The 25,621-nt window shown below is 36.5% G+C and overlaps 1 protein-coding gene and 1 non-coding gene across 2 annotated transcripts in view; one reads left to right on the top strand and one right to left on the bottom strand.

Moving 5' to 3' along the window:
* Nucleotides 1-715: 715 nt before the first annotated feature.
* LOC134218468 (clavesin-1-like) overlaps nt 716-25,621 on the top strand; it is a 29,645-nt gene continuing 4,739 nt past the window's right edge. The window contains exon 1 of the mRNA XM_062697481.1: nt 716-1,025. Within this exon, the coding sequence (XP_062553465.1) occupies nt 1,025 (1 nt within the window). The 5' untranslated portion in view covers nt 716-1,024. The remainder of the gene's footprint in view (nt 1,026-25,621) is intronic.
* Trnan-guu (transfer RNA asparagine (anticodon GUU)) lies at nt 20,387-20,458 on the bottom strand. Its single transcript has one exon. It is a non-coding gene; the product is annotated as a tRNA-Asn (tRNA).

The raw sequence follows: 25,621 nt of genomic DNA, 5'->3' as shown, positions 1-25,621 counted from the left end.
TGGAAGCGATAGTGGCAACCACCTGAAAATGTGAGAGCGAGATGGTAAAATTCACGGGTTGGGTACGAAAAATATTAGGGAGCATGGTCGTATAAGCTCCAACGATATTTCCCGGTGTTTTTCAATGGTTTCAATATCGAAGCAACTCAAAGCACGGATAAGAATTTTGCAATATGTCTTCTTTTTCTTCTTGTTGGCATTACTTCCTCCACTGGGACATTGCCGCTTCACAGTGTTCATTAAGCACTTCCACATTTGTTAACTACGAAATTTTTAAGCAAAGTTACCATTTTTGCATTCGTATATCAAGAGGCTAATGATACTTTTATGCCCAAAGTAGTCGGAAAAATGTTCCTATTAATATAGTATCTTTCCGTTTTTAACTCACTAATCTCTAAAAAAAAAGCTGAGCTTTTATTTCTCTTCTAGCACTTTCAGCTCAAAACAGAAATGAATTAATCAGCGCGACTAGTTTTCTGCAATTGAAAATAAGTCCCATCGGCCATTGCGTTCCAGAGTTATTGAAAAATTGTTGTTTTTGTTGATTATGATCCTACAATTTAATTCCAAAAAATATTAAAATGGGTGCAATACTGCAGTTGAGACCACTCTTCCCAAAGCCCATGCAAACGATCACCATCATTGGTTGTACGGGGTGGGGAGTTTTGCGTGGCGCGATCGAACGGTGCGCGCATTCGAAAGCTTTCCACCCAACAACCAGTCCGCTAAAGTCAGTTTGGATTTATCCATCTCGGAATTCGGAAGTGCTTGAGCTTCTTCACGACGACGCGATCCGCGTGAAACGTTTGGCCGTGTCCGTGAGTGATATTTCTTTTCTGTCCCTCCCCCGTTACCCTGGTGTGTGTGGGTGAGTCTGTGTGAGTGCGGATTTTGGGAACTAACCTGACCGACAGGATCCAGAGGTCAAAACAGGACCCCACCTCCGGGATATCTAACGCACTGCTACCACTTCCACTGACGTACACCCAGCGCAGTTAGCAACCGCAAGGATCCCCAACTGAAAAGTGAGTGCAGCATTGTTGCAGGGTTTTCTACGAACGAAAGCAAAAAATAAGTTTCCTGAAAGAGAGAGTGATGGGTATTGCATGGGGCACAGTGGAAGATCGAAAGCTGAAAGTTGGGCAAGCTGTTGGCTGTTTTGGACGGTTACGAAAATTGATGGCCCCAACAATAAACGCAGACCTCGGTCTGTGCAGCTCAATATGGGCACGAAATGAGATCGTGGTGGCGGCGGCGCATTATGAGAAAGAAAAAGTAGACAAATGAACCGGAACAACATTTTTGGGGTTGATCCGTTGTTGCCATTATGGGTTTCTCGAAATGCAGCTCGAACAAAGCGAAATCGACTGGGAACCGGAGCACGGGAATCTATCGGAAAATAGGTCAATCTGTCCGAAATGGGAGGAATAATAATAGATAGGAGAAATATAATTCATATGCATAATGATCTGGTTGGAAAAAAAAGGCAAAAACGTGCTATTCATTTTTTGACATAAGATGGAGCTAATTTTTGATCTTCAGTTGGATAATCCATATTTTCAAGAAAATAGCCTTTTCTGCTTCACTGGCATTGCACTCCTCAACTAGAAAGTTGCACTTGGGCATCTTTAAGTGCAATTGATCGAGTCAGCATATTTTATCTATGATGACTCTACATTCCAACCGGAACTTGGTCTGCTTTCAAACTCAAACATTTTCACATTCACAGCAAACATTTTAGATGATCGATGTTTCCCACCCAAAAGCAACTTAAACCGACTGGGCTCTGACTGGGTCTGGCTAATAAAGACAAAAAAACTTAAACCGCACCAAGAATCGCCCTCCGGATTGGCTAAGCTACGCCTATGCTTGCTAGGCTTACTACACACCATAGCATCAAAGGGGTCCATTCCAGATAAAGCCCCTAAAGTGGTGTAAGAGTAAGAGAGTAATTTGCTTTTCCTTTGAGGCATAATATCTCCGGACCTGAGCAACGCAGGGTCTGATTTGATCTGTTAGTCTCTATATAAAAAATAAGGTGACATTTCCTTTGAGACAATATAACTCAAGAACGGATGGATCGATTTGCAAGATTTTCTCACTAATCGATACGTCTTGGAGTCAGCCATATACAAAAATTTGGTGTATTTGACGGGGAACGTCTAAAAATTATCAAAAAACAACGTTTTTGTGAGTTCTGAAGACAGCCAAGCAAAGGCGTAGGATTACCAATATGGAGATGGCGAAATCGATTCTCATGCAATGGCGGGCATCGAAAAGACTTCAAATTTATTTAAACCGTAGGATTAACATTTCTCATTTGAATTATTTGGAATACGGACAGTTTTTGTTTATACAAAAAAAAAATACAATTAGGAATGACCAGAATAAAGATATTCATAATGTAATAATTAAAGGATTTTGAAAACGTACATCCTTAATAAAATTTATTTTGAAGAATTCTCCCAAACTTTTTAAAGAGAACTAAGTAATTTTTTTTTTCATTAATGGATTTGAATATTGCAATCAACAGACCACTACGAAAGCTTTTGAATGCAGTACTCAAAATATATCATGAAAAAAAATGTTACTAAGGTCCTTTTGAAAAATTAAGCGAGAATTCTATCATGATGAACAGCGATTCTCAACCAGGGGTACATCTACCCCTGGGAACATCTTTGCTGGTCTTAGGGGATACCATCACTGCGTAATGGCGGATGTTGGAATCCAAAAGAGTCAACAAAAAACAAATATTTATTCAATTATTATGCATGTTGACTATCTATAGATGGGCAAAACGCATATTTTTGTTGGACGGATCTAATTTGTTTCCTGCATTCTAATGATCCATAGCTAGCTTTCAACATGAACGAATTTGTTGGATCGGTTCAATAAAAGATATCAAAACATCGAGTCATTATTAAGGGTCTGAATCTGATCGCTCTTTCCTGATGTTGACCGTTCAAACCCATTCTTCGTGATTAATTGGAATTATTGCAGTTCTGCAGAGAATTGGCAAGCAAAGTTTCGCTATCTTGATATTCTTATTGTGCGCATTACGAAAGTAACAGAATCTATGGTATTGTTAAAGTCAAGCGAAAAAACAACTGTGTATTACCGGACGGAGTTTCTTTAAACGAATCTGTGGCGATTTATAACACGCTTTTCTAGAGGAGTACACGCGAGTTTCATTCAAAAATGAAACATCGTTTTCCAGAACACAATTTAGCCCATGGATAATGTAGTTCTTACACTTTAATTAGGAAAATTTCTTTCTTTATCTCGACTTGTTTGCCAAAAACATCAAATATCTTGCTTAAGTGAGAATCCCAGTCCACTAACTTGACGCCATACGCATCTTAAATAAACATAATTGATGCTTTTCGTGGCTTTTAATTAAAATTCGCAAAAGTCATCGAAAGAGAATTCCAGATAAACAATGTGACGAATCAATGCCATTTGGTAACGAAATCTAAAACAACTTACGGTGCATGTTGCAGAAAATCATCGGATGGAATTTATTAAAGAATCAATAGAAAAAATCTTGAGGATCTTTTGGTAGAATCCTAGAGAAGTCAATTCAGAACTAATTTGAAAGAGGTGAGCCAGCCAAGGGCTGAAAACCTCTCAAATAAAGACAAAAAAACTAATTTGAGATAGTCCAGAAAATGTACTATTTAAAGAGCTATGTTCAAAATCTAGTTGTCCTATTTTAGATAAAATTTATATGAAGTATTTGTATTCCATATATCTTTCCAAAATCTTCCTTGAAGAAATTTCTGATGAAAATTTATATTAAATCATCAGAAGAGTTTTGATAAATATCAGAAGGAATAAAATTATCCGAAATCATGTCTGGTTGATTGCCCATGAAAAAATTGTAATACCAGGAGGAACTTTCAAGAAACTGATTCCAACAGAAATTCTGATCAATTTTATGCTATTATTATTTCTGTGAAATAAAACGATTATTTATTTATTAAGACATAAAAGGTACGTAAAACTCGTCTCCATTCAGCTCGGTCAGCAACACGTCACCAACCACGCAGTCTTTTCGTCGGATCGCTATCGAGAACCTTTTTTACCGGATTACTGTCCGGTATCCTGGCTACGTGCCCGGTCCACCGTAGACGTTCTCCCAACAGGGGCAGCAGGGACTATGTCCAACGGCTTGTTGAACTCTCTCCATAGTTATGGAGCTTTCCCAGGGTTTTGTAGGGTTTGCCAGTGGGCTCTGTTCAACTTCTAAAAAAGGGCTGCATGTATCCGCAAGCTTACTCTATCAAGCAACCGTTGGCCGCTCAAAGTAACAAATATTCGTTTGGTGGGACTCTAAACAGAACTGACAGTCGACAGTGAAAAAGTCGACTCGATACTATTGGTATCGGCTTAGACATGAGAAGCCGATCTGATAGTCAATCTTGCCTGTGAGCATTGAAGCGTATATTTTATTTAAAGTTTAAATCTGATCTCCCATCGAAAATGCCTAGGGAGTACCTCAAATAATGCCAAGGTACCTCTGCATAAAAAGGTTAAGAACCGCTGATGTACACGTAAAATTTAATTTAATGTTATTTATTATTAGGATTTCTAATACTTTTTTGCTAAAGCAGGCGCTTAATGATATGTATAAGAAAAAACTTTAATTTTTCATCTTTGTCGTTAAATCTAAAAAAATATATAGACCAGACCGGGTCTCCTTCACTATGGTATTGCATCATTCATAAGACTAAATTTCATTTTGTATTTGTAACGCATTCGAGTTATAGTTAAATCTAAAAAAAATGAAGTTAAATCAATTTAATATGCCAATTATTAGTGTTAGCAAAGTTTGAAATAGGGAAGTCGAAGTACATAAATTCTTCGGAAGACCAACATTATTTTTCGAGAGTTCAATCGGTTTGATAGAAGCCAATCGAGAATCGAATACGAAATTTTTCAAGGTTAAAATACTTCAAACTTCCATTTACCTCCGCTATATTCACTTTTTTGTAGTTTGAAGTATTTAACCTTGTAACATTTTCCCCTAAGACGCTCAATATTAATTATTTCACGAAATTTTTACTTTTACATGCCTCCAGATAAATAAAAAAAACAGGGTTACCTCATGCAATGCAAACAATGAAGGAAAATGTTGAGAACCGCTGCTTAAGAACATCAAATCCATAAAACCGCCTTCAATTCTGTTATAAAATTAAAGGAAGATATTTCTTAAGCAGTCTCATATTTTTATTTTCAAAAATATTTCCAAACAGCTTCGTAACATACGATAATTCTCCATATCTCTCAGTTAGAACAGGTTAGAACTATCTTAACTGGTAGTCTCATGCACGCTAAAGCCGCCAAATGCATAAATTTTAAATAAAATCTATTTTAACCAAAATCAATGCTTCCAGAACACAGTACGGGACATAATGTTTCACTTCAAATTAAGAAGAGTTATTCCTCGGTTATTGGCGCACTCAACACGGAAGAGAAAAAGTACCTATCCAGCGAGTATTTTCAAACCTAATTTTGAGTTATTTTTTCTCTTTCATCCATTCTTTTTCTGTTGTCAAAAACAAAGGAGCAAAACAATGTCCAAAAAGATTTCATCCAGAAGTTCAAAATAAATCCATTCGGAGGCCCAAAACGTTAGAATTCCAGTCAAAAAGAATTCCATTAGGGTTCCCAAAACATATCCATTCGCACGGATTTCCGTACATAATAATGTAAACATCCGAACGTTATCCTTCTGGGTTTACTACCAAAAACCCTTCGAGCTTCTGACAGAAATTCTTTAGGGCTTTCGAAAGGAATCGCTCTGGGCCTCCCAAACAAATCCTTTTGGACTTGCAAACTTTTGAGCTTCGGAACGGAATCCTTTTAGGCTTTCGGAAGGAATAGTTCTGGGCTTTTGATTGAAGCGTTCTGGGCTTCTGAAAGGAATGTTTTTCTGCTTCTGGACAATAGATTCCGATTAGAATATTTATGCAATTTGTTACCTAAAAAGATTTTGTTTGAAAGCGCAAAAGCAATAGATTTCAAAACCCAGAAGAGCTCCTTTAGAAAGCCAAAAAGAGCTCCGTTCAGAAAACCAAAAAATCTCCGTTCGTAAACTCAAAACAAGTTCTTTCTCTGGATTTCCGAACGGAATTATTTAGGATTCTGAAAGGAATTCTATTATATTTCTAAGGGGCTTTCCACAAAGTACGTCATGCTCTTAGGGTAAAGAGATTAGATTTTTCTTGAGTCAATCCGGGACACATTATGCAGTATGTATACCTACATTTTGAAAATGTATCGTATCGTTTCATATCCATTTCATAAGAAATTTTTCACATACATCGTGGCCGTGCAGTTAGCGGGCCAGTCGTGTGAGCATATTGTGTAGCATGCCCGAGCAAAGGCAGATAACTGAAATGATATCAAACTGATAACAGGATTAGTTATCCTTATTATCATCTTGGTATTTAGTTATCAATCATGTGATTAACTGATAACTGAATAATAACAAAATGTATTATCAATACAACTTTGGTATTTTCTTCTAAATTTCGCGTCGTTCAGATATCGGGCTAAGCATTCTATTCTTTCAAATATATTGTACAGCGCATAAAAAAATCTATTCATCCGCTTATTTTTCGACGCAACCAAAAATAAGCACCAGATAGGCGCCTAAGAAAAACATATCTGTAGCAAAAAAGCTACTTTGATAATTTTGAAAATTTGACAGCCACGCGGTGGTTTGTAGCGATGAATCTGTAGAAGCCTTGAAAAAATGATCATGAAAGAAGTCAACAAGGCACAATACTTCTGCTAAATGTACCTGGCCAATGCTATGAATAGTGTGACAAGAGCTGTTTCCAAACACTGAACTGAACTTTTCGTCTAAGCAGACTGTGATTTTCCGCGTTACTAACGATATCTACTGTTTTGTTTATTTCTCTGTCAACATAGGAATTTCCACAAAAGTTGAAATTTTCCTATCTGTTTTATACTCTGCTTATTAACTTTACTTTCATTTCAGGTGTTGTTGAATAATGAAATATGTATCTGAGAACCAAGAGTTGTAGTTTGATAAGTACTTAAAATGGCCTTGCAGCTCCCGGAACATATGATCCAAGGAAATGTGCTCATTCAGGAACGGTGAATAGTATTGACTAACCGCAATATAATTCGTCTTGGGATCCACAGTGCTTATGTATATGGGGAAGCGGAAAATTTAACTGGAAGCGTCGGATAATCAAGAAATTTCAACGTTCTGGTGTGTTGTGGAGAAAACAATTATGCTCGCACTTTAGTCGATTTATTAATGTGCTCAACCAAAGAGTAATTGCTCAACTACTGACAGTTTAAACCTAACGAGCAAGATCATCTGCAGTCAAACCTCCAATAGTCGATGTTGAAAGGACGGTCGACTCATGGGAATATCGAAATGTGAAATAGAAAATCCTTTGGAAGGTGTTTGAATGGACCATCACAGTAGCCCAAACAATATGTTTAATTAGTCGACCCGGCTGACATTGTAAGCGGAAATGCGCGTTGTGGACTAGGTAGCCATACGAAATGGCCATGGCCCTGGGCTCCCACATAACCTTATGTACCAAAATCAACCTTTTTCGTACATTTCGGCCCCCCGAAAACTGTCCGGTCCTGGATCATCCACCGAATAGCAACATTTTTTCACGGAATAATTCTTCCTGGGATGAGCAGTGTTTATGTTTATATATGCATATGAAAACATGAAACATTTCACTGTGAAATGCAAGGCTGTGGTTTAATTTGAATAAAACCTATAACCGAAATCGATTTACAGCATGGTGCTGCTAGCAACCTAATGATTGATAATATAAGAGAGAAAAACTAACCTAAGCCTATTATTTAATTGGTCACAACTGAAAACGAAATGTATTCAATAAAAGGACGATGAACCGTATTTATCCTAATTGATTGCCGATTCGCTATTTTGAATGAAATTTATTTCGGTTATCATTTTTGCTATGTTGACTTGTAATTCAACCAGAATGATAACAATTCTAGTTATCAATATAACTGGATAATAAAGTTTGTTATTAATAAGTTATTCTGCTTTGCACTCTGTCCAGCCGACTGTTATTTACATAAGTGGTTATGGTATCCTGATTTGATTATAAATAGTCTTCAGTAAATGCAAGATCGTAGAAAGCGTAGTGCTCTTCTCTCCTGCTCCTCAAGAAAGCGTAATTGGGTGAGTGCCTAGAGACGACGCCGTACAATCATTCGATTCGAGTTCGAATCCCAGTGTATGCCAACATTTTTTTCAATGCGTAACGAAGTCGGCAAAGAAGATTTAAGTATTTTGGTCGATAAAACAGTGATGGCTGATAACTAAATAATAACTAAATTAGTTATTTGAGTGAATAACATGTATAACAAAATGTGTTATCAATTTGGTATCAGTGATAACTTAATTTGTTTTCATTTAGTTATTTCAGGAGCAAAATTCTGGTATCATTTTTGTTATGTTGGCTGTTAATTCAGCCAAAATGATAACAAATTCAGTTATCAAAATGTTTGATAACCGGATAATAGAATTTGTTATCAATAAGTTATTCATTTTTGCTCGGGTGTTCAGTATGCTGTCTATAATGAAACGAGAGTTCGATCGTGGAAACTCTTCGAAACAAAACATTCTGCACTGGTCTACTAGGTATTTTCCGTTGGCTTATGTTCCATTGGTTGAAGACAGTGAAATTGATTTTTTTAAGCTTGGATGTTTCAGGCGTTTTCCTGATTTTGTAGAATTTTGCATCTTTGGAGATTAATGGTTACTCCACATTTTATACATTTGCTGATATCTCATTTTTCTAGATTCTGGAGTTCGCTCAGATCGTTCCTATTGAGATCATTGTGAACCTTAACTTTTAGGAAAATCTAGATATTTTTGATTCTGTGTCTTCCATGTCTTTCAAATGCTTCAGATTTCGATGATTTCTACGGATGTTTACGGATGTTTTCTAGATTCTAAAAATCTCTCAAACCTCAAGTTCCAAATTCAACATTAGCAGTTCGCACAAATTCGTAGGTGGTACAAGCCAAGACTATTGTATGAGAGTAGTACCACTTTCATCCGTTACCACAGATATTGATTTGAGACTAATCACTATCTCTTAGATGGAAGCAATGCACGCTCCAATAGTCGAGATCTGTCCTGGCCACGTCCTTGCGAATGCTGAGGAAGGGGAAGGATGGTTTGTTGGACACCTACTTAAGACAGATGCAGAGAACTCTACGACCTCTCATAGGTGCCACGGGAGGTTTTGGGATTCAGGAATCGTAGGAATCGTTTTGGTATAAACGTGAAACACAGAAAGAAGTAAGATAGAAATACAAAGTAGGAAAGGGACGAGCCTGGAATTGAACCCACGACCTCCTGCTTATAAGGCAGAAGCGATAGCCACTAAACCACCGAGCTCGTCACCTCAAGCTCCAAATTCAACAGACCCTTCATTCAGACTTGTATGCCCAAATTCCTTTTTTTTCTGATCATACGGATCTGTTACTGGTTTTCAAGACATCTAATTTCCTAAGGACTCCACAGATTCTTCACACTTAACAGATTCATTATGGAATGCGGGACATTTTCCGGGACGTCTGGCAATGCGGGATAAGTAGGCTGAATCCGGGACTGTTCCGCATAATCCGGCACGTCTGGTGACTTTATCTTAAGGGGGAGGGGGGTTCCGAGCAGCGTGACGATTCATACACAAATTTTAGAGTTTCAATACAAAAAATGTGACGAAGGGGTGGAGGAGGTGCAGATAAAAATTGCCCATTTTTGCGTGACGTACTTTATAGATATTCCTTAAACGGAATTCCAAAAAAGAATTGTTTTTGGATTTCCGAACGGAATTTTGTTGTGCTTCCGAAAGAAATTATTTTTAATTATTTAAAGTTTTAAACGAAGTCTTTTTAGACTTTCGAGTGGAGTGGAGTCATCTGGACTTCTCAAAGGTTTTTTCCCGGTTCTGTACAATGGATACCAAATCTATATCCTTTTGGCATTCCGAAGGCTAAGAAGATTTCGTTGATAAGATGCAATGAAAATGTGTTCACAGCAAAATAAAATGTTCATATAGAATTGGAGATATTCAATAAGAAATAGAGAAATTGCTAATAAAAAATCAGAGTAGAAAAAAAAATAATTTAAAATTCCCCTCGGTAGAGTCAAGTATGAGACACTGAAGACGGGCTTATAGTTGAGGGAGGTCGGAATACGTATCTGTAAAAATTACATCGTGGTATGGAATGGAAGAGTACAAAACTCATCCTATGACTCTAAAAGAGTTTAACATTTTTTTTTATTTTTAATGATTTATTGCTAATATTGATTTACAGTATGACCAATAAAAATCCAAAAGTTTATATAATTTATGTCTGTATACATCAAAGGATTATTTCTACTTTTAGGATAAGACGGTATAATGCGCCCCACCTGGCCAAAACGCCCCCCTTTGATTTCTAGAAAACTATAACTAACTAAGGGTCAAAACCAGTTGGTACCTATAGATATTTGTAAAATCATCGTACTATGTGAATGTGGAAGTATTTTTGTATTACATAATGAAAATAATAGCAAAATACAAAAAGTTGCAGTTTTGATGTAACTTTTCATGTTGGTTTGCTCAACATTCTGGAGCGATGCTAGCATACTGTCCGCTAAACTTGCACTGGAACTAGGGTGGTCGGTATTGGTCATTTTTGACGAATACCGGTATTCGGTATTTGGTAGAGTCAATACCGGTAATACCGGTAAAATACCGGTTTTTGTGATAATTTCAGGTATTAAATTAAAAACTATTGATTTGGACTTCTGGATGAAAAACAATATTTGTTGAAAAACTTCGAATGTTAAAATCATTGTTCGTTGAGCTGGGCAAAGCGAAACTTAAGTAATAAATTGGTTTAGTAATTAACATATTGAGTGACACATCTCCCAATTCGCATTGGATTTTGTTGGCAATGTTGCCAACTACTGAGAATCCCCTCTTTGGTTCAACCTAAGTTGGACGAATGGTTCCAAAGGCATCGTCCTCAGGAATAGTCGTTGTCTCTGTTTCGACGATCGCATCATGACTGATTAGACGCTTCAATATATTGTCCGCTTTTTAATCAAAGTAGCTTTAAATGTCTTGAAGAAAATCGTTTCTGATCAATTGCTTTACGACAAAATTATTCAAAAAAGCAAAAAGATCGTGCAGAACTCACGGCAGAGTAGCTCCACAGCAGTTTGAACAGGTTCGAGGGCTTACATTATTTTCCCAACCGCCAAAATCATCACCGAAGTTTAATTCGGATTATCCATCGTGCTTTGAGGTCAGCCACTAATTCAAATTCTTTTCCGAATTCAGAACGGACATATTTTTGCAGCAAATAGTTGTTCACGTTTTTCTGAGAAACACTACTACGGCTCAGTGATGAACTCTTGTAATAAGAAAAATCACTTTAAGCCTCAAGGAAAGATGAGCAAAGAAAACAGCTTCCTGAATTATTTACCACCTGCGGTGTGTCGTTTGTCTCTCTCCGTCTCCGGAAAATTGTGATTGTGCTAGTGCAACACCGGGCAATATCACGAACACTCATTCAAAAAATACGGATTTATGTAGTGGTCTGTTGCCAACCTTCATTCCCCTTAAAAAAGATTTTAAAAACTACTATGGCACGTACCTTTTTCACAATTTCATTTATTGCGAGAAAATTCTTGACGATGTCAACAATGTTCATTGACAAAAAAGTCATTAGCAGTTTGACAGATGGCAGAGATTGAACATGTATGATTAATGACGATGATGATCGATTTTTGCTGTCGGTGAATTTCCTCGATGATGCTTACTTAGGCAAAGGTTCATTCATGCGCCATTCAATTGTTGTATTTTTGGCACGAAGAGTCTTTATTTGTTTATTTGTTTATGATATATGTAGGTGAAAACTATTCGAGATTTTTTATTCTGACAGCAAAATTTGAAATATCGAAAATACCGGTATTTTCCGTCTCTAAAACCGGTATTTTCGGTATCCAAAATTGGCCGGTAATACCGGTATTACCGGTTTCGGTACTACCGGTTAGACCACTCTAACTGGAACACTCAGTTGGGCAACAAAATAACTTTTCTCAGTGGTTAATATGATATAAAATTGCTTCCATCTTCAAAAATCTAACGATTTTTAAAAATATGTTTCACTGGCCAAAACGCCCCAGTGTAGGCAGGACGATATGCCCTTACCAACTGGACACAAGCGCGGCGAGCTTGCAGCAGTTGCTTCCAAATTATATGGACATTATTGAAATGTAATTAAAACCTGATTAAATGGACTTATGTTGGTTTTTTAATGTCAAGCACATAAGGATTTGTAACCTTTTCATTATGGGATTGATAAAATACTATTAAAAGGCACTTTTTGAAATCCATTTTTTCACGACTTTTCAAAAAAACTTTATTACGTGTTATCTGTAATATTTTTATATGACTACTCACGGGCAATGCATTTGCGACTTCTTGCACTACCAAATAACACAAAGTTTGCATAAATTGCGATGAAAAGTAAAAAGTTATCAAGGTTTTGCCTTAGGGGGAGGCATATTATACCGTCTTACCCTAATATATATGTGTGTTACAGGCCTGGTAGCGGGTCACTTTTTACTTTTTAGTGACATGGTCACTTTTTTTGGGTCAGTCACTAAAAAGTCTCATTTTTCGACCTCAAGTCACTAAAGTCACTTTTTCTCAGAAAAAGTCACTATTTTTAACTATTTTAAAACTTTTGATTATGTTTAGTGAGCATCGTCGTGAAATGAGAAAAATGTTTTAAAAAAATGGAAACTTTATCCGTCGAAAGATGCTTTATTCACGACGGACATGGAATGACGAATTAAAAAAAATGACCACTCTGTGTTGTCATTAGATTTTCAACAGCGATTATTTGAAGAGGTTTTGTTTCACAGTTTATGATTAGGTATATAGTATTGAAAGCAGGATGGTCACAGCGGATTGAGGATCTAAATATATTCACAAAGCCAATAGCTGACTCGGCTGAGTTTTAAAAACCCCTTAACTCTACACTTTATTAATTGATTGAACAGTTTTTAATAGAATTTTTGATAGAGGTTTTAAACTGTTGAATATTTAAATTGATCTTTTTAATTTTAGATACATTTCCTGTTGCTTCGGGGAAATCATTAGTGAGGAAATCATTAGCGAGGGCTTGCTCTAATGCTCATTAGTGCATTTAGTGCATTCAGCTTTCTTTAAAACAAATATTTGTATATTTTGGAAAATAAAATCAAAATATTTATTTTTAAATTAAAATGGAGAAATTTGCCACTCTGATTGATACTGTAATGGAGATTTCTGGCAAAGTTGCTGAAAATCACATAATTTTGGCCGGGATATCAATACTTATTTTGCTGGGCACACGGTTGCACGGATTTTTGCCGAGCTGCAGAAATTAAAACTTAGTGTGTAAGGGATTTCCATAGAAAGTTTCCGTAAGGAGCAAAATGAATGGTCTCTCTATATCTGCTCAGATAAATACCTACTTAAGATTTTTTCAAAATATATTCTGATTTAAATATTTGAAACTGCATAAACTTTGGATATTCCATAGAGTAAAATCGGTAGTTTATTGGTTGGTAGTTCGAACTTCTTGTTTAGGCTTTTAAAAGTCCTGAAAAAAATTCTTTACGTTTTGAAATAATTCTTGGGTTTCAGATTTATAAACAATGTGAGTCGAATTAATTCTATGTCTAAATATTAATTATATAAATTTCTGTCATAAAAAAGTGCTATTTTTGAACACAAGCGAAGATTTTCCGAATAATTTCGAATCCATAATAAACATTATTGCACATTATTCTGTATGACTTGCCTCAAAGTTGTGCATTTTCCAAAGTTTAAAAAAATATTAAAAAGTTCAATAATTCAATTCTATACTTTCGCCTCTAATGCTATCATGAACATGTACGTCCAAGTTTGGAAGATGATATTAGCATTTCCATATCATTGTAAATCGTTTAACTTCACGTAGAAGTAACACACACGAAATCATTAATTTAGTGTACTACCCTTGGTGGGGGCATCCATCAATTAAGCTGTTATTGGTCGACGGTACAGCAGCAGTGCCTTTCTCTGCTTTGTTCTCTCCGAGGCAGCCAAGTTGGTTGCGACGATACGGACGCAATGAGAAAACAGAACTGTGCAATAAAAATCCTATTCGACTAAATGCTGATGTCATATTAGAAATTTGGAGACAGTACTCGTCGATAGCAAATCCTTCCGCACGCGATGGCATATGAGCAAGTCAAACCACCTTCCTTTTGCCAGTGGAGATATATCAGCTTCCACACTGATATTCTTCCCTCCCCCTTCATACGGGAGCTTGGCAGAAGGAAGGTCGTGCGATATGTGCCATCACAAATATTTGCCCTCCGCTCGCTTTCAAATCGACTTCTATAAAAACATTCTTCATGCCTGCCGTATCCTAACGGAACTATCAATTCTATACTTTCGCCTCTAATGCTATCATGAACATGTACGTCCAAGTTTGGAAGATGATATTAGCATTTCCATATCATTAAAAAGTTATTAATCAAATAAAACAAACTTATTAAATTTCACTTGTCAATTTCCTTTTCATTGCATTTGTTGAATAATGTTTTGGCAATTCATATTTTTTTGGAATTTATTCGACCAAAAGATATTAGGGGGAGACATATTTTTTGAAAATTATTTGTCTCAGCCTTATTAACTTTAAATAAAAGTTCATTTCTGTAACTGCAAATAAAATTAAAAGTCACTATTTGGTCACTTTTTCTGCAGAAGAAAGTCACTATTTGGTTCCTTTTTTCGCCAGTGTTGGTCATTAAAGTCACTATTTTGGATAGCATTGATCGCTACCAGCCCTGGTGTTAGCAAACGTATCATGAAATAAACATTTGTATCTAGTGAATGTATTCATAAAAAATTGTAACTTTGTAACATACTCTCTACACTGTGTAATTACATAGCTATGATTTTGACATTTTATGGAAATGTTGTATTATTTCATTGGAAAATGTTGATTTCGTTATGGAAAACTCTTCTTTTATAATAGCAGTTTTGCCGATTAAAATAACTAACATCATTTCATTTTTTTAAATTATGTTTATGTAAATTATGAATTATTTAGAGGAATTTTATATTTATTTATTGCATCCTATTTTCTTTTTTTTTGACAGTTTGTTATTTTTATTTTTTTTTTATTTGAGAAATTTCAAATCTTTAGGGAGAGTTTTATTTTAGTCAAATGTCTTGAGATACTCAACCTCCGAAGAACTATTTGAAATTGAATTGCGAGTCCACTGAATTATCAAAAACAAAACTAACGATAGGGTTTTCAGCAGTTTCAAAGTTTCATGAAATAGGAATAGGATGCCTTATAAAAGAACTTTAAAACTTAATATGTAGGCCCTAACTATATAGGGTAACTGCTCCTGAAATTTATCTTTAGCAGTGAGCTCCCATGATGACAATATGAAACGACGAGATTGGTATTATATTTTTTTGTGGTGAGATGTATGGATATTTCTCAGCAAAAGTGAAAAAGATTGTTTTTCGATTCTAAGTGACGTATATTATCATAAATTAAATTTAATTGGGAAAATGCTATTTACCAAGATGTTCATAAAATAAGATATCCTAAATATTTGTTCGTTGGCCCGGGGGATAATGCATCAGGCAGTAGAATAACGTTGTCAGTAACTCAGCCACCAAAGGTGAAGTTCAACAACCTAAACCAAACAATATTGCAACATCCCAGCCAGTACCGGTACGAGGAAAGACACGTTTCAGTTAGACGACTTAATTTACAGCGGAGAGCGGGGATTCAGCATTAAATAAGTCTATGAACGCGGATAGACATGGATATACGGTCGCGTGGTTGGATTGTAGCAAAAGTGAAAGTTTCGTGATGGTGAACCAACGGTAATGGTGGTGACTATGCAGGGCGATGCTCCAGCTGATGCAACATGACTCGGAGCATGGGCAAAAGTAAACACCAGTGGCTTGCAAATCAGTTTGAGTTCTATAAATTTGATTTTATTCTGAATAGCCTAGTTTCTACTAATGTATTATAATGACATAATACAATATTACCAACAATCCAATTAAATTTTAACGCATTATGAAAGGTTTTAAGGAAATACTACAATAAAAACTCTTCCTAAAGCATAGGAAAATAGGAAAATGCCAATAAAGAAATCAGGGTAGAAGTAAAGAATAAAAATAAAATTTCGCTGGATTATTCAAATTTTCATAAAATTTGTTTCCAAAAAACCAAAGTGTGCAAATTCGGAAGTAGAAGTTGCAATCATAAAAGAACTTTCTATAATTTCTGATTTTTATTGGCAATTTTCTAATTTAGTATGGAAAATTACTAACTCTTTATGAAAATTTTATTTTGCTGCGTAAAAGAAAAGCATATTAGAGGGAGTTCAATGCGTGTTTTTTCTTGTTTCGGACAGCAGAACGATCGCGTGATCTGCCGAAATATTGTGCTCTGCATTGCGCGGCCGGTAATAAAGTTAATCAGTTCAGTGTGTGTTTTTTCGGAGTAGCCATCGAGCAATCGTTTTTCAGTGCGTGTTTTAGTCGCCGTGAAGTAGTTAAGATATCGAATCAGTCTTCGGGAAAATACGTAAGACACGCGTTGCTTTTCCGAGAAAGAAATAATTAGTCGCTTACCAAGGCGATTTCCAATATATTTCCTTCCCAACTAACATACTATTCCTTTCCAGTGCGCTCATGGAGATGCAGAGGATTCCTCGGTCTCTTGTAGTAATGAGTGTCGAACTCATTTTCCTCCCCTTATCCTAATTGACTGTGAGGACGTGGTCGGCATCGTTATTGGTCTTAAATTAAAGAAACTCCGAAGCATGTACAGTGAGAATAGCTTTCTAGTCCCGAGAAAACTATTCAATTGGTGAACTGTGCACTATTTGTTGTTTCTCGGCAAATCACGACTAGCAACTACGATGGGTACAGTCAATCAAGCTAAAGCTAAAAGAAAAGCGTATTAGAGGGGTTACAAATGCTTTGTTCTCCTGAGTTTTTTTTTTGACGAGATTTTTAATCATTAAGGTATTGTAAAGAAACAGTGGTTTGATCATAACTCCGGTACGAAATTATCGAAATTTTTCACCTTGTTTTATATTGGCTGAAGCTGTATGTATACTATACAGGAAACGTGTTTTTTCACTTTAAGAAGATTAAGCTCTTTGTAATTGGTGTTCTCTAGTCTCTGTAGTTCTTCAGGTCTTGGTACTTTCCAACACCTTTACTGTTTATAAACTTAGGTAGTCACCTTCTAAACCATATGATATTTGATACTTATTTTAATCCAGGATGTTTTCGAATAGACGTTCTCGAATCTCTGTGCATAGTGTATCCATAGTGGTTGCAGCACTTTGGGAACGTAATAAAGACAACCGAAATGATTAAAAATTCATCTAATCACAGATACTGTGGAATTGCTCTGAAACACATAGTCGAAAGGCCAGAGAGTAGATCCATCGAAGAAAAAATTGAAAACTTTCATCGATTTATCCTATTTTTGATAAAAAGAAATCAAGTGTTCTAAGCGACAAGCTTTCGGCACACATTACAGGCAGATAAAAATGTAAAAATCAATACACGTTGAGAAATACTGAATACAGATTCCAGCAGCCAAACGAGCGAGGGGAAACTTTGACATTTGCGGCGCATGGAGATGCAGTTCATGTTTTCAGTTTCGGCGACTGGGATGGAGTAATGCGAAATACCAAAAGAAAAGTGAAGGTACTTTCGTTTGTCCAGTGCCATCAGCCTCTTCGTTTATGGTCTCTTGCGAAAGAAAGAAACCGGTTCCATATTTATATCTCAAATGGCCACTATGTATCTCATGACGCCAACAAGAAGAGTAGCGTTTACGCAACTCACCATAAACTAGAAAACGACGGGGATCACGCGTTGTTGCTAACGACTCAAGCAAAGATTCACGCCGCTACCGGCTTCGTTTAGTATTCGATATTTGATTGATACCTACTATTTCAATGCCATTCAGTAACTTTGGAAGTTGTGTGCAGATGTTGACGTCATAGATAGATTACTTTGGATTGTGCCAGACGTCTAAACGAGTTTTGTTAGCAAATGTTGTGCGTCATTGACAACGTGATGGGTTGACGGGGTTGACAATATTGTACTTATATATACAGACCCATTCGATTTTGGCAACACTTTGGAAACAGATCTCAATTATATCAATGCTTGTTATAAATAACTGAAGCTATTGCAGTTGCACTTTAATATTAATGTTTTGCCGTCGAACGTGGGAACCATCCTTTCTGTTTTGCACATAGTCTGATAGTTATGAGTGGACTTTCGCCATGGGAATGAAGAGCGGCATCAGGTTGATAGTCACGAATTGGGCAAAACCCATAAGCAAAGCAAATATAACATACCTACATACATATTTTAAAATTGCTACCAGAGCACAAAATGATTTTTATCTGTGGACTCCCAAAACCAATCGTCGTACCCCAAAGACCACTTAATTTCCTTCTCTTTACTATTCATCTTCTATGAAATGTGCATTTCAAGGTAGATTAGTATCGCGTAATACCTATCTATTGAAAGTGAAATCAGCCGTTCAAGCGCCAATCAACCAACTACTTACAGACTGCCACGCGAAACCGGTTCGATTTACGCACGGCTAACATTCGCGCATTCCCTTTTTCGCTAGCATTTTCCTCGTCTGCGCTCGCAGTCAGCCGCATTACATGATACACCATTATCGGTATCGGTGTCTAATAGAAATGTTGCAATTCGGTGTTGGATAATAATTAATTTTATTGGCTGCTGCTAACGCATGATGAGGAAAGGGCACACTCACTGGCTAACCTCTATCGCGCGAGCGCACTCGCAAATCGTTACTCACCCTGACCGACAAATCCATAACGTGTACTATGAGCTAATCTTTTAGTAGAGTAGGTGAACTAATGCAAGAAAGCGTTTGTTCCAACAGAATCGATAGAATACATCCCGTTGGGGGTTTTTCGTTCATATAACCAAGTAATGACAAATAGTTAGAGACCACGTTTGTATAAGTCACTCTGCTTGATAATTGTCTTTATGCATGCACATAACATGCAAAAATTGAAAACTTAAGCCCTGTTAAACCTGCAGGCAATATATCAGCTAAATTGATTTCCGATTCTGATCTCCGAACATGACCGTTTAATATTAAGATCATGTTGGATCATTGGTATATTTCATAACCGTCGGTATATTCCATGTTTTATCGCACAAAAACCAAAAATAGAGAAAGAAACATTACTAGAAATGCGGATACTTCCTGTACTCAGAATACGTTTAGCCCTGGTTTACCCTATATGCAGCTACCAACAACGTCGTATCCTATTTTACATCATTTGACCAACCAAATTCCATTTTTTTTACCAGGCGGAAAAGTGGCGCCAATCGGTGTATCATGGTCAAGTTAATTAGCAGTCAAATTCACAAAACCGCGATGTAGCATCACGTCCTAAAACTAGTCGGTTGAATAATATCGAGGCCATCGTCTGATGTATCGCGTGGCGTTCATCGGAGCGAATAAATATTTCATGTGTGATTGCTTATTCAACAGCTTTCAACAATTACAAGAGACAATATTTTTTCTACACTTTGATAATTCTGGGTGCTGAATAATCATTCAATTCAGATGTCATTTATGCAGAACACAATACTTTTATTGTGCTTTCCATTGTCTTGAATGGACACATTCCGCTGTGATGAAACAATGTTATTTACATAACGGTTTTGCTTTGCTACCCGCCGTAATAAACTTTGATGACGCTAAGCGACGGTGACGATGCGTGTCCATAAATTGAATTGGCGATTGCATTCGCGGAATGACAAACATTGCACCCAACATAATGAACGCAGTGGAATTACCAAAGCTTCTCGTAAAGCAATATGCTATTTCAAGTCAGTAGACATCGGGGCCCTCCTTAGTCGTGCGGTATGATGCCCGACTACAAAGCAAGACCATGCTGAGGGTGACTGGGTTCGATTCCCGGTGCCGGTCTAGACAATTTTCGGATTGGAAATTGTCTCGACTTCCCTGGGCATAAAAGTATCATCGTGTTAGCCTCATGACATACGAATGCAGAAATGGTAACTTGGCTTAGAAACCTCGCAGTTAATAACTGTGGAAGTGCTTAATGAACACTAAGCTGCGAGGCGGCAATGTCCCAGTGGGGGATGTAATGCCAATGAAGAAGAAGAAGAAGAAGAAGAAGAAGACATATTGGTTGATTGATAGAAAAATAAACTAATGGTAAAAAGCAATATTGCGCCCCCGGGTGGGCTCGAACCACCAACCTTTCGGTTAACAGCCGAACGCGCTAACCAATTGCGCCGGAGGCCGATAATTCTGGAGAAAGTACTACGAATTGAAGTGCAGTGAAAGCTTTATCGTTCTACATGTAGTCCGCAAAACACTTGTCGCGGGCGTCAACAACAATCACATAAGTTGTTTGTAGCGAGTTCCGATAAGAATGTTGAGTTAGTAAGTTGGTTGGTAAGTTGGTAAGTTTACCGTTTTTGATCACTTAAGTGCCTTTGGCTAACTAAGAAAAAACTATTCATTGATTTTTCAAAAATAATCGATCAGTTTCAACAGCGTAGAAGCTTATAAGGCTATTAGGCATGTATCTTCTATCCAGTATTTTGCGCTCGATAATAGCGAACTCGTGAGTTCCTGCTTGACATTAAAATAGGTGGAAATATTTACAAATTTAGACCAATGTAGGCTTTGACTCATTGAAAACATTGGCAGTCATCAAGGTTTACACAAACAAACAAATATCAAATAATTTTCCCTAAAACTTAATAATATTCTCTCTTTTATTTTGGATAATCTCATAGGAATGCTGAATGCTGAATGAGTTTTTACATTCAGGAATATTTTTTAGGGAATTTCTTTTAAAAAAATCTACAAAAACTCTTCTAGGAATACGTTTGAAAACACCTTCAAAAAATCCTTCAGCAATTCTTCCATACAAAGGAATGTAAATCCATAAAAAACTCCTCAAGTTTAATTTTTATTTTTTGAAAATTCTTTCAGTTTCTCGTTTGGAAATTTAAAAAAAATCTTTTAGAAATTCCAGCAGTTGGAAAATTCTCTGGAAGTTTAGAAATTTAATCAGAAATTTCTTCGGAAGGTCCTCCTGGAATTCTATTGCAAATTTCTTTAGCAAAACCATGCATTCCTTCAGTCGAGTCAAGTACAAGACACTGAAGACGGCATTACCGTACCTCTACATGATGTGGAAGGGATATTAAACCAAGTGTTAATCTAAAATTAATTCTCTCTTATTCGATATTGTAATGAATCGCCCACTTTAAGCGTGGTTACAGCTGCACACTAGGAGATAACTTGCTGAAATCAGTATGGCGAAAGGCATTTAAGGTTTAATTTCTCAAAATAAAGCACCTTGATCGAAAAAATATTTTGTTTGTGTAGTAGCAGACACCTTACTACATAACTACACCCATCAGTGACTGTTAGATTTTCTGGACATATGCGAAACTGTTGGATTCTTATAAAAACATATATAATTGTAATATTGTTGTGTATAATTGTAAACAAAGATTGTAAGAAAATCTTGCAAAATTGTAAAGTCTCATTCAATATCTGTATTAGAATCTTGCATTTTCAGCGGGGGTCAGCGTTCTAATGAAGGTTTTGGCAGGTTCTTATACAGAATTGTTAGAAAATCTAACAATCACCAATTGGATGTAGCTCCAATTAGTTTTTCATGAGAAGTTCCTAATTTTGAGAAGACCCGCGTTAGATGTCTTCTGTCATACAAAATTCTGGCGGTTAACTCATGCCGGCTGCACATATACGTTAGAGCCTGGATGCAGGCAGCGGTGAGTAGGAAACCAACCGCTGGTAAAAATTCATTATGGGATTGTAAAAAAGACAGAATCGACCAAAAGTCGTTAAGACTGAACAATGAACACCTAGCATGAGACAACGGACAGGACATTTATATAACACCCAATGGACCAGTGAAGAATTTTCCGTTTCAGGAAAAGTTGTATTCTTACCGGGCAGGAATCGAATCCATACTCCATAGCACATGCGATCGATGTCGCTAACTGCACGACCATGAGGTCCACTAATTCACAGTGTTCGATTTCGTCGATTTCACTATTTAATAACTTCTAAAACGTTGGTTTTGAATGTTTTTTCTACAAAGTTTTTAGACATAAAATAACGTATCTTTTGATGTAATGAGTTGTATGATTAATCCACCTATAAGTGAGATCAAAATTTTCTTTTCACCAAAACATAAGTAAAGAATTGGTTTCATCAGAAAAGGTGTAGAGTTCGGTACTATGAGAAACTTTGACGAATATTCCGAATCTTCATCTATTATGGCTCAAATTACCGCCATCCAGTCATTGAAGAGAAAGACAGCCACGTGCTCGTACCAGTAATAAAACCACCCACCGAGGAGAAAAAGCAGGCTCCAACTGGATGGGGGAAGTATTTTTGTTTCTAAATTACATCATCCAATAGCGAGGGTGCTTGGTGGCCTTGTGTCACTGCTTCTGCCTCATAAGCAGGAGATTAAGTGTTTTGATACCTGGCCCTTTCCAATTTCCTATTAGATAATTTCGTTAATCATATAACTCAATCTCTTTGCAAATCAAATTCTCATTGCTAGCAAGTATGATTCTAAATATAGAATTGTTACAAAAGGCTGCCTGTTACTTTGTAGCAGTAAATAAAATGTAAAAATAGATTGGTATTCATTGGTGCTCGTGCAGGCCTCATACAAGTAAGAATGTGTGAGAGGTTGATGTGCGGGTAGCAGGGTTTCGACTTTTCATTTCAATGAGACCAAAGCAAGCGTTTTTCGGGCCAAGGGAAAATCTTGTTTCGTTGTTTATGTTGAGGATCATCTTTCACCCATCAATCTTTTCTCTAATATTAGCATTGGAAGATAAACGAAAATCTTGCCTATTAGATGAAAATCCTTTTTCGTTTCATTACTTTTTCCTCGCACTCACCTTTCTCGAGAATTATCGCAGAACAATTACAAAATTGTATGGTCGCACCGGGATTCGAACCCAGAATAGTAACAATAATAGCTGTGGGGATGCGCTTACTTTAGCCACACCACCACGCTATCTGTGTGAAAGCGTTAAGTTTTTTGTTCCACATAAGCTACTACCATTCAAATTCTAATTGTAAAAAATGAATCCCATTAGAATTCACTTTAATACTTTCTCATTACTCTAGTACTTCTAATTCTCATTCATATATTCCTATCCCATAGATCGCATCACGTACCAAAGTGAATCCAGATAATATATCCCTTCATACTACCACAATATCCTATCCTAAGACTATCGTGGAGATGCAGAGGTATACTCGGTCTCTAGTAGCAACGAGAGATGAACTAATAATCCTTCCTTCCCTTGATGACCGTAAGGACGTGCATTGAATTTCCGAAATTTGCACATTGAGAATGATAGCTAAACCCAAGCTCCATGCAATTGGTTCCCTGTGCAATTTCGCAAGTTCTAATCAATCACGGAGTAGCAACTACGAATTGTACGGTTATCCTGCTCATGCTCATACATCATCCAATAGCGAAGACTTAAATATATCCGGTGGATGCTTCATTTGGTTGTAGGGTATCTGTTCCTATATCAATAACAATAAGGCAATGCGTATATGAAATGCATTTATTTCTCACCCAATAATCAAGAAACATGAGAATAATTATGCTCGGCTCACGTCATTTTTATTTGAAAACAATTTGGTAACTTCAAAAATAAAATTGTGAAGGAAGAAGGAAGAAGGAAGAAGGAAGAAAGAAGAAGGAAGAATAAAGAAGGAAGAAGGAAAAAAGAAAAAGGAAGAACGAAGAATGAAGAAAGAAGAAGGAAGAACGAAGAAGAAAGAGGAAGAAAGTAGAAAGAAGAAAGAAGAAAGAAAAAGAAAGAAGAAAGAAGGACGAAGGAAAAAGGAAGAAGGACGAAGGAAAAAGAAAGAAGGAAAAATTAAGAAGGAAGGAGAAGAAGGAAAAATTAAGAAGGAAGAAGAAGAAGGAAAAATTAAGAAGGAAGAAGGAAAAAATAAGAATAAAGAAGGAAGAAGAAAGAAGGAAGAAGGAAGAAAAAAAGGAAGAAGGAAGAAGGAAAAAGATGGAAGGAAGAAGAAAGAAGGAAAGAGAAGAAGGAAAAATTAAGAAGGAAGGAGAAGAAGTTAAAAATAAAAAGGAAGAAGAAGAAGGAGAAATTAAGAAGGACGGAGAAGAAGGAAAAATTAAGAAGGAAGGAGAAGAAGGAAAAATTAAGAAGGTAGGAGAAGAAGGAAAAATTAAGAAGGAAGGAGAAGAAAGAAAAATTAAGAAGGAAGAAGGAAGGAGGAAGAAGGAAAAATTAAGAATGAAGAATTAAGAAGGAAGAAGGAAGAAAAAAAGGAAGAAGGAAGAAGTAAGAGGAAAAGGGAAGAAGGAAGATGGAAGAAGGAAGAAGGAAGAAGGAAGATGGAAGAAGGAAGAAGGAAGAAGGAAGAAAGAAGAAGGAAGAAGGAAGAAGGAAAAAGGGAAAAGGAAAAAGGAAGGAGGAAGAAGGAAGAAGGGAGAAGGAAAAAGGAAGAAGACAGATAGAAGAAGAAAGGTGCAAGAAGGGAGAAGAAAGGAGGCGTAAGGTGAAGAAAAAACTTCTCATTTTTCACTTTTTTCTTCTTTTTGCTAATTCAACCTAATGACCATTCGGCCTAATGACCTTCGGCCAAATGGCCTTCGGCCTAATGGCCTGACACCCCTATGCTTGTACCTATATCAATAATACTGTTTCCAACATAAAATACGCACACTATTACTTGTGTGTATACGTAACGATATGATTGCAGTGATGCCGAATTCTTCAATGTTTTGTATTTGAGTTGAAATATAATTACAAAATTCCAGTTTTTGTTGTAGTTTTCCAACTTATCAGTTTAATTTTAGGTTTGTCATAGCTTATCTCTTCGATATACCTTGTTTTACAAACATAAGAGTTGAATTTCACAATGAAAGTTCATTCAAGCATTTTTGAAATAAAAATCTAGGTCGGCAACCCTTGCAGATGCTGCAAGCCATGTAAATAGTTTGGAATACGGACAAGGATAATTTAGACGTTGTTCGAAATAAACCTATATCAGGAAATCGCGTTGGTTTTTTATATAATGATTATATTTATAGTGAAAATGTGTTGTGCTCCATGTGTTGCGAAGTGAATACATTTGTTTAAGCTTGAAATTGAGTGGAAAACAATGAGATGAATCTGCTAATAGCAATCGAGCAGTGCATCAAACCAACAGCTCAGAGGTAGGAAAATGAAAATAAATGTGTTTTACAATTTTGTTTTTAATAATTTGAGTCTTGTGAACTAAATCTTTACTCAAACGGAATTTTAAATAATATTCCAAACATTATATAATAATTATATAATTAATATTCCAAAATCGGTCAACGCTTTGTTCCAAAAAGTGTGTATGGTAACCAGACATGCCCAAAGAA

The sequence above is a fragment of the Armigeres subalbatus genome, chromosome 2 (assembly GCF_024139115.2).
Source record: "Armigeres subalbatus isolate Guangzhou_Male chromosome 2, GZ_Asu_2, whole genome shotgun sequence".
NCBI classification, from domain to species: domain Eukaryota; kingdom Metazoa; phylum Arthropoda; class Insecta; order Diptera; family Culicidae; genus Armigeres; species Armigeres subalbatus.
This window is presented reverse-complemented; position numbering and strand designations above follow the sequence as displayed.